This window comes from Salvelinus namaycush, chromosome 16, assembly GCF_016432855.1.
Source record: "Salvelinus namaycush isolate Seneca chromosome 16, SaNama_1.0, whole genome shotgun sequence".
Classification (NCBI taxonomy): Eukaryota; Metazoa; Chordata; class Actinopteri; order Salmoniformes; family Salmonidae; genus Salvelinus; species Salvelinus namaycush.
Window position 1 is genome coordinate 48921217 of NC_052322.1, and position 14083 is coordinate 48935299.

The 14083-nt window shown below is 45.7% G+C and overlaps 1 protein-coding gene across 1 annotated transcript in view; it reads left to right on the plus strand.

Annotated features, from left to right (window-relative positions):
• Positions 1-14083, plus strand: part of LOC120061720 (constitutive coactivator of PPAR-gamma-like protein 2) — a 67591-nt gene that overhangs the window by 28550 nt on the left and 24958 nt on the right. Inside the window, exons 5-6 of the mRNA XM_039011617.1 lie at positions 1467-1569; positions 1893-1960. Coding sequence (XP_038867545.1) covers positions 1467-1569; positions 1893-1960 — 171 coding nt within the window. The remainder of the gene's footprint in view (positions 1-1466; positions 1570-1892; positions 1961-14083) is intronic.

A 14083-nucleotide genomic window follows, 5' to 3' on the forward strand; every position in this document is an offset into this window, starting at 1 on the left:
AAACAGAGCAGTACCTTCTCCATACAGCTAGACTGACCATAACAGCTGAAACAGAGCAGTACCTTCTCCTAGACTGACCATAACAGCTGAAACAGAGCAGTACCTTCTCCTAGACTGACCATAACAGCTGAAACAGAGCAGTACCTTCTCCTAGACTGACCATAACAGCTGAAACAGAGCAGTACCTTCTCCTCCACACAGCTAGACTGACCATAACAGCTGAAACAGAGCAGTACCTTCTCCTCCATACAGCTAGACTGACCATACCAGCTGAAACAGAGCAGTACCTTCTCCTCCATACAGCTAGACTGACCATACCAGCTGAAACAGAGCAGTAACTTCTCCTCCATACAGCTAGACTGACCATACCAGCTGAAACAGAGCAGTACCTTCTCCATATAGCTAGACTGACCATAACAGCTGAAACAGAGCAGTACCTTCTCCATACAACTAGCCTGACCATACCAGCTGAAACAGAGCAGTACCTTCTCCATACAACTAGCCTGACCATACCAGCTGAAACAGAGCAGTACCTTCTCCATACAACTAGCCTGACCATACCAGCTGAAACAGAGCAGTACCTTCTTCTCCATACAGCTAGACTGACCATACCAGCTGAAACAGAGCAGTACCTTCTCCATACAACTAGCCTGACCATACCAGCTGAAACAGAGCAGTACCTTCTCCATACAACTAGCCTGACCATACCAGCTGAAACAGAGCAGTACCTTCTCCTCCATACAACTAGCCTGACCATACCAGCTGAAACAGAGCAGTACCTTCTCCATATAGCTAGACTGACCATACCAGCTGAAACAGAGCAGTACCTTCTCCATACAGCTAGACTGACCATACCAGCTGAAACAGAGCAGTAACTTCTCCTCCATACAGCTAGACTGACCATACCAGCTGAAACAGAGCAGTAACTTCTCCTCCATACAGCTAGACTGACCATACCAGCTGAAACAGAGCAGTACCTTCTCCTCCATACAGCTAGACTGACCATACCAGCTGAAACAGAGCAGTACCTTCTTCTCCATACAGCTAGACTGACCATAACAGCTGAAACAGAGCACTACCTTCTCCATACAGCTAGACTGACCATACCAGCTGAAACAGAGCAGTACCTTCTCCATACAGCTAGACTGACCATACCAGCTGAAACAGAGCAGTACCTTCTCCATACAACTAGCCTGACCATACCAGCTGAAACAGAGCAGTACCTTCTCCTCCATACAACTAGCCTGACCATACCAGCTGAAACAGAGCAGTAACTTCTCCTCCATACAGCTAGACTGACCATACCAGCTGAAACAGAGCAGTACCCTGCTAGCTGCTTAGCCTTTGTCCTATGCAGGCTTGCAATCTGTAGGCCATGTACCTTAAGTAGAGACTGCCAAATATCAGTACCACTAGCTTTCTATCTTTCTGTCACCCCTCCTTTCTTTCTCTCACATTCTCTCTAGTCTCGTATGGAGGATAAGGTGGAGCGTTTTAAGAAGGCTGTGGAGTATTTCTCATCTGCCTCTAAACCCCGCCCACTCTCCATGGGACCCTCCCCCTACCTTTGTGAGTAACTCTGCCATTGGCTAAAGCCATCTTACTCAAACCTCTCCTCGGGGACCTCCAGCAGTTCCATGTATTTGGTCTATTCCAGAGATGGCACACCTGATTGAACTTGTCAACTAATGTTCCAGCCCCTGACTAGTTGAATCAGCTGGTCCCAACAGCATCGAGATGTCTGTGGGTTCTTGAGTAGAGTACTGAGAAGCACTGGGCTAAGGCACCTGCCAGTCATATCTACTGTAGTCTGAAAACAAGTGCTTTTCCTCTGAAATCGTTAGGCTTGCTTAACTGGATGTGTCAATTTGTCTTTCTGTGTGTGGTGCCAGGGTTTGGTCCGGCTCCTTTTGGCAGTCTTCCTGGCCACATGGGGGCAATGCAGCCTGGAACGAACCAGGTAGGAGTCACATCTCTGATCCTTCAGAAAGTATTCATACACTTTTATTTATTCCTCATTTAGTTGTTACAACCGAAGTTAAAAATTAATTTAAAAAATGTCTCACAGATCTACACACAATACCCCATAATGACAAAGTCAAAATAAGTTTATAGAAATGTTTGTTCATTTATTGAAAACAAAATACAGATAATGAATTTACATACATATTCACACCCCCTAGGCAATACTTTGTAGAAACAGCTTTCAGTCATCTTGGGTATATCAGCTTTGTACATCTGGATTTGTGGATTTTCTCAAGCTATGTTAAATTAGATGGGGAGTGGCGGTGAACAGCAATCTTCAAGTCTTTCCACAGATTTTCAATTGGATTCAAGTCTGGGCTTTGGCTGGGCCATTCAAGGGCATTATCATTATTGTTCTGAAGCTGGTCCAGCATTGCTTTGGCTGTATGCTTGGGGTCATTGTCATGTTGGAACATACATCTTCGCCCCAGTCTAAGGTCGTTTGCACTCTGAAGCAAGTTGTCATCAAGGATTTGCCTGTATTTGGCTCCATTCATTTCCCCTCTATCTTTACCAGTCTATAAGTCCCTGACGCTGAAAAGCATCCCCATAGCATGATGCTGCCACCACCGTACACGGTAGGGATGGTGTTAGACGGGTGACAGAAATAGCGCTTTGCATTGAGGCCGAAAAGTTATTTTTTTATTAAATTTTTGTCTTATCAGACCACAATCTTTCGCCTTATGCTTTAAGTCCTTCACATGCCTTCACATGACAGGCAGGCTGTCATGTGCCTTTTTCTCAGGAGTGGCTTCTGTCTGGCCACTCTCCACTTAAATCCTTCTGACAGGTTTTTTTTTCTATCTCAGCCAATGAACTCTGTCAGAGTGGTAATTGGGTTCTTGGTCATCTCCCTGACCAAGGTCCTTGCCCGTTTGGTCCGATAGCCAGCTCTAGGCAGTCTGGGTAGGAGCAACAACGACTCAGCTGTGAAATGGTAGGCCACACTAGCTCACAGAACGGGACCGTGTAGCACGTAAAAAATGGTCTGTCCTCGGTCACTGCCGAGTTCCAAACTGCAAAGCAACGTCAGCTTGTCAGTTCTGGAAGCAACGTCAGCACATTAACTGTTTGTCGGGAGATTCATGAAATGGTTTTCCATGGCAGAGCAGCTGCACACAAGCCAATGATCACCATGCGCAATTCCAAGTGTTGGCTGGAGTGGTGTAAAGCGCACCGCCATTGGACTCTGGAGTGATGAATCACCGTTGGACTCCCGAGCAGTGGAAAGGCGTTCTCTGGAGTGATGAATCACGCATCACTATCTGGCAGTCGGACGGACCAGTCTGGGTTTGGGCTACCTGCCCCAATGCATAATGCCAACTAAAGTTTGGAGGAGGAATAATGGTCTGGGGCTGTTTTTCATGGTTTGGGCTAGGCCCCATAGTTCCAATGAAGGGAATTTGATTTGATTTTGATTTGAAATCTTAACACTACAGCATACAAAAACATTCTAGACAATTCTGTGCTTCCAACTTTGTGGCAACAGTTTGGGGAAGGCCTTTTCCTGTTTCAGCATGACAATGCCCCCGTGCACAAAGCGAGGTCCATACAGAAATAGTTTGTCGATCGTTGTGGAAGAACTTGACTGGCCTGCGCAGAGCCCTGAACTTAACCCCAATCGAACACCTTTGGGATGAATTGGAACGCGACCTGCGAGCCAGGCCTAATTTCCCAACATCCGTGCCGATCTCACTAATGCTCGTGGCTGAAGGGAAGCAAGTCCCTGCAGAAATGTTCCAGCATCTAGTGAAAAACCTTCCCAGAAGAGTGGAGGCTGTTTATAACAGCAAAGGGGAACCAACTCCATGTTAATGCCTGTGATTTTGGAATGAGATGTTCGACGAGCAGGTGTCCCCACACTTTTGGTCATGTAGTGTATACGCCTCATCACAATTCTGTCTAGGAGCTCTATGGCCTTGGACTTGGACTTCATGGTATGGTTTCTGCTCTGACATGCACTGTCAACTGTGGGACCTTAACCTCTCTGGTACAAGTGGAACGCTAGCCAGTGAAATTGCAGGGCACCAAATTCAAAACAACAAATCTCAGAATTAAAATTCCTCAAACATACAAGTATTATACACCATTTTAAAGATAAACTTCTCGTTAATCCAGCCACCGTGTCTGATTTCAAAAAGGCTTTACGGCGAAAGCACACCTTGCGATTATGTTAGGTCAGCACCTAGTCACAGAAAACCATACAGTCATTTTCCAGCCAAGGAGAGGGCTCACAAAAGTCAGAAATAGCGATTTAATGAATTACTAACCTTTGATCTTCATCAGATGGCACTCATAGGACTTCATGTTACAGAATACATGTGTGTTTTGTTCGATAAAGTTTATATTTATATCCAAAAATATCAGTTTGCATTGGCGTTATGTTCAGAAATGCATTGTCTCAAACAAACATCCGGTGAAAGTGCAGAGAGCAAATCAAATAACAGAAATACTCATAAACATTGATAAAAGATACAAGTGTTAAACATACGAATAAAGATAAACTTTTCCTTAATGGAACCGCTGTGTCAGATTTCAAAGCACACTTTGCGATTATGTTAGGTCAACGCCTAGCTACAGAAACCCATACAGCCATTTTCCAGCCAAGAAGAGGGCTCACAAAAGTCAGAAATAGCATTAAAATGAATCACTTACCTTAGATCTTCATCTGGTGGCACTCCCAGGTCTCCATGTTAGACAATAAATGTTTGTTTTGTTCAATGATGTCCCTCTTTATGACCAAAAACATCCTTTCCAGTAATCCGAATCTACAAGTCCAGACGGAAAGTTTTTTTTTAAGTACAATAAAAGTGAGTAGAAACATGCCAAACGATGTTTAAAATCAATTCTCTGGTTGTTTTTGTCATAAATAATCAATAATATTTCAACCGGACAAAAGCTTCGTCAATAGGAAAGGACAAACAAAGGCGCGTTCCCGATCAGGCGCATAGCTGATGTCTGGAGATTTCCACTGGCCTCTCATTGAAAGTGTTGTGTATCCCTCATTTTTCAGAGTAAAAGCCTGAAACAATGCCTAAAGACTGGCCACATGTAGAGGAAGCCATAGAGCTCGTGAACTGGAAAAACAGCCTTTCAAAATAATAGTACTTCCTGGTTGGATTTTCCTCTGGTTTTTGCCTGCCATATCAGTTCTGTTATACTCAGACATTATTTTAACAGTTTTGGAAACTTTAGTGTTTTCTATCCAAATCTACTAATTATATGCCTGAGTAGCAGGCAGTTTAATTTGGGCACGCTTTTTATCCAAAATCCCGAATGCTGCCCCCTACCCTAGTGAAGTTAAATAAACCTGTGTTTTTGTTTCTAAATAATGTCCAAACATTGGAATTTGCCACAGGTGGACTCCAAGTTGTAGTGACATCTCAAGGATGATCAAAATAAATTGGATGCACCTGAGCTCAATTTCATATCAAAGGGGTGTGAATACTTATGTCAATTAGACTTCTGTTCATGGGTTCTAATTTGAAAAATACTTTGTTAATTTACAATTTTACAGAGCTCTAAAATAGTATCATACACTGCAGTTGAAGAAAATGGGAAAGTAATTCAGCTTTGAAAGTTGTTAAACTTGTAACCACACTTTGGAGGATGTCCCTTGAACATTCGGGTACATGGACTGGAGAGCTCTTCTTTGTCTACACCCATTCAGCATCGTTCACACCCTCTTAAGCCTTAGCCCCACTCATCTCTTTAAGGATTCACATGTGAGGCCGTGTGCTAAACAGAGTGAGTAGTGTAGTAAACAACCAAAGATTTCAAGACTTAAAGTAGTAGCCTACAATAAGGAAAGATTTCAGGTAAAAAATCCTAATCTGACTAAGTCAGTTTCACAGAGAGACAGACAGACAAGAAAAAGTATGTGAACCCTTTGGAAATACCTTGATTTCTGCATAAATTGGTCATAAAATTTGATCTGATCTTCATCTGTGTCCATTGTTATGACCTAGTCTGCTGAAACTAATAACAAACACAATTATACGTTTTCATGTCTTTATTGAACACTGTGTAAACATTCACAGTGCAGGGTGGGAAAAGTATGTGAACCCTTGGATTTAACTGGTTGACCCTCCTTTGGCAGCAATACCTCAACCAAACCTTTTCTGTAATTGTGGATCAGACCTGCACAACGGTCAGGAGGAATATTGGACCATTCCTTTTTACAAAACTGTTTCAGTTCAACAATATTCTTGGGATGTCTGAACTGCTCTCTTGAGGTCATGCCACAGCATCTCAATCGGGTTGAGGTCACGACTCTGACTGGGCCACTCCAGAAGGTTGAGGTCAGGACTCTGACTGGGCCACTCCAGAAGGTTGAGGTCAGGACTCTGACTGGGCCACTCCAGAAGGTTGAGGTCAGGACTCTGACTGGGCCACTCCAGAAGGTTGAGGTCAGGACTCTGACTGGGCCACACCAGAGGGGGTATTTTCTTCTGCTGAAGCCATTCTGTTGATTTACTTCTGTGTTTTGGGTCGTTGTCCTGTTGCATCACCCAACGTCTGTTGAGCTTCAATTGGAGGACAGAAAGCCTTACATTCTCCTGCAAAATGTCTTGATAAACTTAGCCAAATACATTTAAATTCAGTTTTTCACAATTCCTGAAAATTAATCCTAGTAAAAAATCCCTGTCTTAGATCAGTTAGGATCACCACTTTATTTTAAGAATGTGAAATGTCAGAATAATAGTAGAGTGATTTATTTCAGCTTTTATTTCTTTCATCACATTCCCAGTGGGTCAGAAGTTTACATACACTCAATTAGTATTTGGTAGCATTGCCTTTAAATTGTTTAACTTGGGTCAAACGTTTCGGGTAGCCTTCCACAAGCTTCCCACAATAAGTTGGGTGAATTTTGGCCCATTCCTCCTGACAGAGCTGGTGTAACTGAGTCGGGTTTGTAGGCCTCCTTGCTCGCACACGCTTTTTCAGTTCTGCCCACATATTTTCTATAGGATTGAGGTCAGGGCTTTGTGATGGCCACTCCAATACCTCGACTTTGTTGTCCTTAAGCCATTTTGCCACAACTTTGGAAGTATGCTTGGGGTCATTGTTCATTTGGAAGACCCATTTGCGACCAAGCTTTAACTTCCTGACTGATGTCTTGAGATCCACATAGTTTTCCTCCCTCATGATGCCATCTATTTTGTGAAGTGACCAGTCCCTCCTGCAGCAAAGCACCCCCACAACATGATGCTGCCACCCCCATGCTTCACGGTTGGGATGGTGTTCTTCGGTTTGCAAGCCTCCCCCTTTTCCCTCCAAACATAACGATGGTCATTATGGCCAAACAGTTCTATTTTTGTTTCATCCGACCAGAGGACATTTCTCAAAAAAGTACGATCTTTGTCCCCATGTGCAGTTGCAAACCGTAGTCAGTTTTTTTTTATGCCGGTTTTGGAGCAGTTGCTTCTTCCTTGCTGAGCGGCCTTTCAGGTTATGTTGATATAGGACTCGTTTTACTGTGGATATAGATATTTTTGTACCTGTTTCCTCCAGCATCTTCACAAGGTCCTTTGCTGCTTTTCTGGGATTGATTTGCACTTTTCGCACCAAAGTACGATCATCTCTAGGGGACAGAACGCGTCTCCCTCCTGAGCGGTATGACGGCTGCGTGGTCCCATGGTGTTTTATACATGCGTACTATTGTTTGTACAGATTAACGTGTTACCTTCAGGCATTTGGAAATTGCTCCCAAGGATGAACCAGACTTGTGGAGGTCTACAATTTTTTTTTCTGGGGTCTTGGCTGATTTTATTTTGATTTTCCCATGATGTTAAGCAAAGAGGCACTGAGTTTGAAGGTAGGCCTTGAAATACATTCACAGGTACACCTCCAATTGACTCAGGCTAACTGACATCATTTATCTGAAGCCATAGCATTTTCTGGAATGTTCCAAGCTGTGTAAAGGCACAGTCAACTTAGTGTATGTAGACTTCTGACCCACTGGAATTGTGATACAGTGAATTATAAGTGTAAAACTGTCTGTAAACAATTGTTGGAAAAATTACTTGTCATGCACACAGATTAACCCTAACCAACTTAACAAAAATATAGTTTGTTAACAAGACATTTGTGGAGTGGTTGAAAAATGAGTTTTAATGACTCCAACCTAAGTGTATGTAAACTTCTGACTTCAACTGTATACTTGTGCTGGTGGGAACATGTCTTTGTTCAGGTGTCTGACCTGGGTGAATAAACTTGGTTTGAGCTCTGGGTCGTCTGTCAGTTTTTACCCTGTAGAACTTAACACTGCTAAATTAACTAGTGTAGCCCACAGCCATTTGGCATAGCCACACCCCAGGGCCTAACATATGGACAACTCAGAGTATGCTTTTCTGTTCTTCTGAAATAGACTACATTTTCTTCATATGTTTCTTTAGACCTGTCTAAAATAAATCATGGACTTATTGTGAAGGTGTAGGCTATATTATATGGGACACTGTAAAGTCCATGTTGAATAAGAGCACCTCCTCCCAGCTGCCTACTGCATTGAGGCTAGGAAACACTTATCACTGATAAATCCACTATAATTGAGAATTTCAATAAGCATTTTTCTACAGCTGGCCATGCTTTCCACCTGGCTACCCCTACCCCGGTCAACAGCACTGCACCCCTCACTGCAACTTGCCCAAGCCTCCCCATTTTTCCTTCACCCAAATCCAGATAGCTGATGTTCTGAAAGTTCTGCAAAATCTGGACCCCTACAAATCAACCGGGCTAGACAATCTGGACCCTCTCTTCCTAAAATTATCCGCCGACATTGTTGCAACCCCTATTACTAGCCTGTTCAACCTCTCTTTCGTATCGTCTGAGATTACATTTTACATTTACATTTAAGTCATTTAGCAGACGCTCTTATCCAGAGCGACTTACAAGTTGGTGCATTCACCTTATGATATCCAGTGGAACAACCACTTTACAATAGTGCATCTAACTCTTTTAAGGGGGGGGGGGGGGTTAGAAGGATTACTTTATCCTATCCTAGGTATTCCTTAAAGAGGTGGTGTTTCAGGTGTTTCCGGAAGGTGGTGATTGACTCCGCTGACCTGGCGTCGTGGGGGAGTTTGTTCCACCATTGGGGTGCCAGAGCAGCGAACAGTTTTGACTGGGCTGAGCGGGAGCTGTACTTCCTCAGTGGTAGGGAGGCGAGCAGGCCAGAGGTGGATGAACGCAGTGCCCTTGTTTGGGTGTAGGGCCTGATCAGAGCCTGAAGGTACGGAGGTGCCGTTCCCCTCACAGCTCCGTAGGCAAGCACCATGGTCTTGTAGCGGATGCGAGCTTCAACTGGAAGCCAGTGGAGAGAGCGGAGGAGCGGGGTGACGTGAGAGAACTTGGGAAGGTTGAACACCAGACGGGCTGCGGCGTTCTGGATGAGTTGTAGGGGTTTAATAGCACAGGCAGGGAGCCCAGCCAACAGCGAGTTGCAGTAATCCAGACGGGAGATGACAAGTGCCTGGATTAGGACCTGCGCCGCTTCCTGTGTGAGGCAGGGTCGTACTCTGCGAATGTTGTAGAGCATGAACCTACAGGAACGGGTCACCGCCTTGATGTTAGTTGAGAACGACAGCGTGTTGTCCAGGATCACGCCAAGGTTCTTAGCACTCTGGGAGGAGGACACAATGGAGTTGTCAACCGTGATGGCGAGATCATGGAACGGGCAGTCCTTCCCCGGGAGGAAGAGCAGCTCCGTCTTGCCGAGGTTCAGCTTGAGGTGGTGATCCGTCATCCACACTGATATGTCTGCCAGACATGCAGAGATGCGATTCGCCACCTGGTTATCAGAAGGGGGAAAGGAGAAGATTAATTGTGTGTCGTCTGCATAGCAATGATAGGAGAGACCATGTGAGGATATGACAGAGCCAAGTGACTTGGTGTATAGCGAGAATAGGAGAGGGCCTAGAACAGAGCCCTGGGGGACACCAGTGGTGAGAGCACGTGGTGCGGAGACAGATTCTCGCCACGCCACCTGGTAGGAGCGACCTGTCAGGTAGGACGCAATCCAAGCGTGGGCCGCGCCGGAGATGCCCAACTCGGAGAGGGTGGAGAGGAGGATCTGATGGTTCACTGTATCAAAGGCAGCCGATAGGTCTAGAAGGATGAGAGCAGAGGAGAGAGAGTTAGCTTTAGCAGTGCGGAGCGCCTCCGTGACACAGAGAAGAGCAGTCTCAGTTGAATGACTAGTCTTGAAACCTGACTGATTTGGATCAAGAAGGTCATTCTGAGAGAGATAGCAGGAGAGCTGGCCAAGGACGGCACGTTCAAGAGTTTTGGAGAGAAAAGAAAGAAGGGATACTGGTCTGTAGTTGTTGACATCGGAGGGATCGAGTGCAGGTTTTTTCAGCAGGGGTGCAACTCTCGCTCTCTTGAAGGCGGAAGGGACGTAGCCAGCGGTCAAGGATGAGTTGATGAGCGAGGTGAGGTAAGGGAGAAGGTCTCCGGAAATGGCCTGGAGAAGAGAGGAGGGGATAGGGTCAAGCGGGCAGGTTGTTGGGCGGCCGGCCGTCACAAGACGCGAGATTTCATCTGGAGAGAGAGGGGAGAAAGAGGTCAAAGCACAGGGTAGGGCAGTGTGAGCAGAACCAGCGGTGTCGTTTGACTTAGCAAACGAGGATCGGATGTCGTCGACCTTCTTTTCAAAATGGTTGACGAAGTCATCCGCAGAGAGGGAGGAGGAGGGGGGGAGGGGGAGGAGGATTCAGGAGGGAGGAGAAGGTGGCAAAGAGCTTCCTAGGGTTAGAGGCAGATGCTTGGAATTTAGAGTGGTAGAAAGTGGCTTTAGCAGCAGAGACAGAAGAGGAGAATGTAGAGAGGAGGGAGTGAAAGGATGCCAGGTCCGCAGGGAGGCGAGTTTTCCTCCATTTCCGCTCGGCTGCCCGGAGCCCTGTTCTGTGAGCTCGCAATGAGTCGTCGAGCCACGGAGCAGGAGGGGAGGACCGAGCCGGCCTGGAGGATAGGGGACATAGAGAGTTAAAGGATGCAGAAAGGGAGGAGAGGAGGGTTGAGGAGGCAGAATCAGGAGATAGGTTGGAGAAGGTTTGAGCAGAGGGAAGAGATGATAGGATGGAAGAGGAGAGAGTAGCGGGGGAGAGAGAGCGAAGGTTGGGACGGCGCGATACCATCCGAGTAGGGGCAGTGTGGGAAGTGTTGGATGAGAGCGAGAGGGAAAAGGATACAAGGTAGTGGTCGGAGACTTGGAGGGGAGTTGCAATGAGATTAGTGGAAGAACAGCATCTAGTAAAGATGAGGTCAAGCGTATTGCCTGCCTTGTGAGTAGGGGGGGAAGGTGAGAGGGTGAGGTCAAAAGAGGAGAGGAGTGGAAAGAAGGAGGCAGAGAGGAATGAGTCAAAGGTAGACGTGGGGAGGTTAAAGTCACCCAGTACTGTGAGAGGTGAGCCATCCTCAGGAAAGGAACTTATCAAGGCGTCAAGCTCATTGATGAACTCTCCAAGGGAACCTGGGGGGCGATAAATGATAAGGATGTTAAGCTTGAAAGGGCTGGTAACTGTGACAGCATGGAATTCAAAGGAGGCGATAGACAGATGGGTCAGGGGAGAAAGAGAGAATGTCCACTTGGGAGAGATGAGGATCCCAGTGCCACCACCCCGCTGACCAGAAGCTCTCGGGGTGTGCGAGAACACGTGGGCAGACGAGGAGAGAGCAGTAGGAGTAGCAGTGTTATCTGTGGTAATCCATGTTTCCGTCAGTGCCAAGAAGTCGATGGACTGGAGGGAAGCATAGGCTGAGATGAACTCTGCCTTGTTGGCCGCAGATCGGCAGGTCCAGAGGCTGCCGGAGACCTGGAACTCCACGTGGGTCGTGCGCGCTGGGACCACCAGGTTAGAGTGGCGGCGGCCACGCGGTGTGAAGCGTTTGTATGGTCTGTGCAGAGAGGAGAGAAGAGGGATAGACAGACACATAGTTGACAGGCTACAGAAGAGGCTACGCTAATGCAAAGGAGATTGGAATGACAAGTGGACTACACGTCTCGAATGTTCAGAAAGTTAAGCTACGTTGCAAAAAATCTTATTGACTAAAATGATAGTGCTGCTGGCTGGTGGAGTAGGCTAGCTAGCAGTGGCTGCGTTGTTAGTTTGTTAGTTTGTTAGACTTAGTTTGAAAGTGTAGCTGGCTAGGTAGCCTCGGTAACTGGCTAGGTAACCTTGACAATTACTCTAAACTACACAATTATCTTGGATACAAAGACAGCAAAGACAACTATGTAGCTAGCTAACACTACACTAATCAAGTCGTTCCGTTGTAATGTAATAGTTTCTACAGTGCTGCAATTCGGTAGACGGTAGACGTTGGCTAGCTGCTGGCTTGCTAGCAGTGTTGCCTACGTTAGGACGAAAATAGCTGGCTAGCTAACCTCGGTAATTACGATAATTACTCTAAACTACACAATTACCTTGGATACAAAGACAGCAACGACAACTATGTAGCTAGCTAACACTACACTAATCAAGTCGTTCCGTTGTAATGTAGAAACTAATGTAATAGTTTCTACAGTGCTGCTATTCGGTAGACGGTAGACGTTGGCTAGCTGCTAGCTGCTGGCTAGCTAGCAGTGTTGACTAGGACGAAAATAGCTGACTAGCTAACCTCGGTAATTACGATAATACTCTAAACTACACAATTATCTTTGATACAAAGACGGCTATGTAGCTAGCTAAGATCAGACAAGTCAAACCGTTGTACTGTAATGAAATGTAATACTACCTGCGGAGCGAAATGCGAAATCCCCAAAGATCCCCAAAGACTTTCAACCTGCTGCTGTCATATCCCTCTTCAAAGGGGAGACACTCTAGAACCAAACTGCTACAGACCTACAGTGGGGAGAAGTATTTGATACACTGCCGATTTTGCAGGTTTTCCTACTTACAAAGCATGTAGAGGTCTGTAATTTTTATCATAGGTACACTTCAACTGTGAGAGACGGAATCTAAAACAAAAATCCAGAAAATCACATTGTATGATTTTTAAGTAATTAATTTGCATTTTATAGCATGACATAAGTATTTGATACATCAGAAAAGCAGAACTTAATATTTGGTACAGAAACCTTTGTTTGCAATTACAGAGATCATACGTTTCCTGTCGTTCTTGACCAGGTTTGCACACACTGCAGCAGGGATTTTGGCCCACTCCTCCATACAGACCTTCTCCAGATCCTTCAGGTTTCGGGGCTGTCACTGGGCAATACGGACTGTCAGCTCCCTCCAAAGATTATCTATTGGGTTCAGGTCTGGAGACTGGCTAGGCCACTCCAGGACCTTGAGATGCTTCTTACGGAGCCACTCCTTAGTTGCCCTGGCTGTGTGTTTCGGGTCGTTGTCATGCTGGAAGACCCAGCCACGACCCATCTTCAATGCTCTTACTGAGGGAAGGAGGTTGTTGGCCAAGATCTCGCGATACATGGCCCCATCCATCCTCCCCTCAATACGGTGCAGTCGTCCTGTCCCCTTTGCAGAAAAGCATCCCCAAAGAATGATGTTTCCACCTCCATGCTTCACGGTTTGGATGGTGTTCTTGGGGTTCTTCCTCCAAACACGGCGAGTGGAGTTTAGACCAAGAAGCTCTATTTTTGTCTCATCAGACCACATGACCTTCTCCCATTCCTGGTAAACCCAGGGAGTTCTTTCAGAACAGGGCAGAACGCTTCAGGAAGCAGTGCTTTGACAGTGGACAAGTAAGTCAGCTAGCAAGACATTGTTGTCACTTAATAACAGGTGATGATCAGCAGAAATAAGGGAGTACTATCTCTCCTAGTAGTGTTTCTCTTTCAAACAATCCCCTTGTACACAGCTAGTAGCTAGCTAGCTAATGTTAGCCATAGCTAGCTAGCTAATGTTAGCCATAGCTAGCTAGCTAATGTTAGCCATAGCTAGCTAGCTAATGTTAGCCATAGCTAGCTAGCTAATGTTAGCCATAGTAACAGTACATATGAAGATGTACAAACAGCCCTACTGTACATTTTACTGTATAAATGTTTGTTGAAAACAAGTCTGTTGGAACTGTTAAAATACAAGTAGTTTTTTTT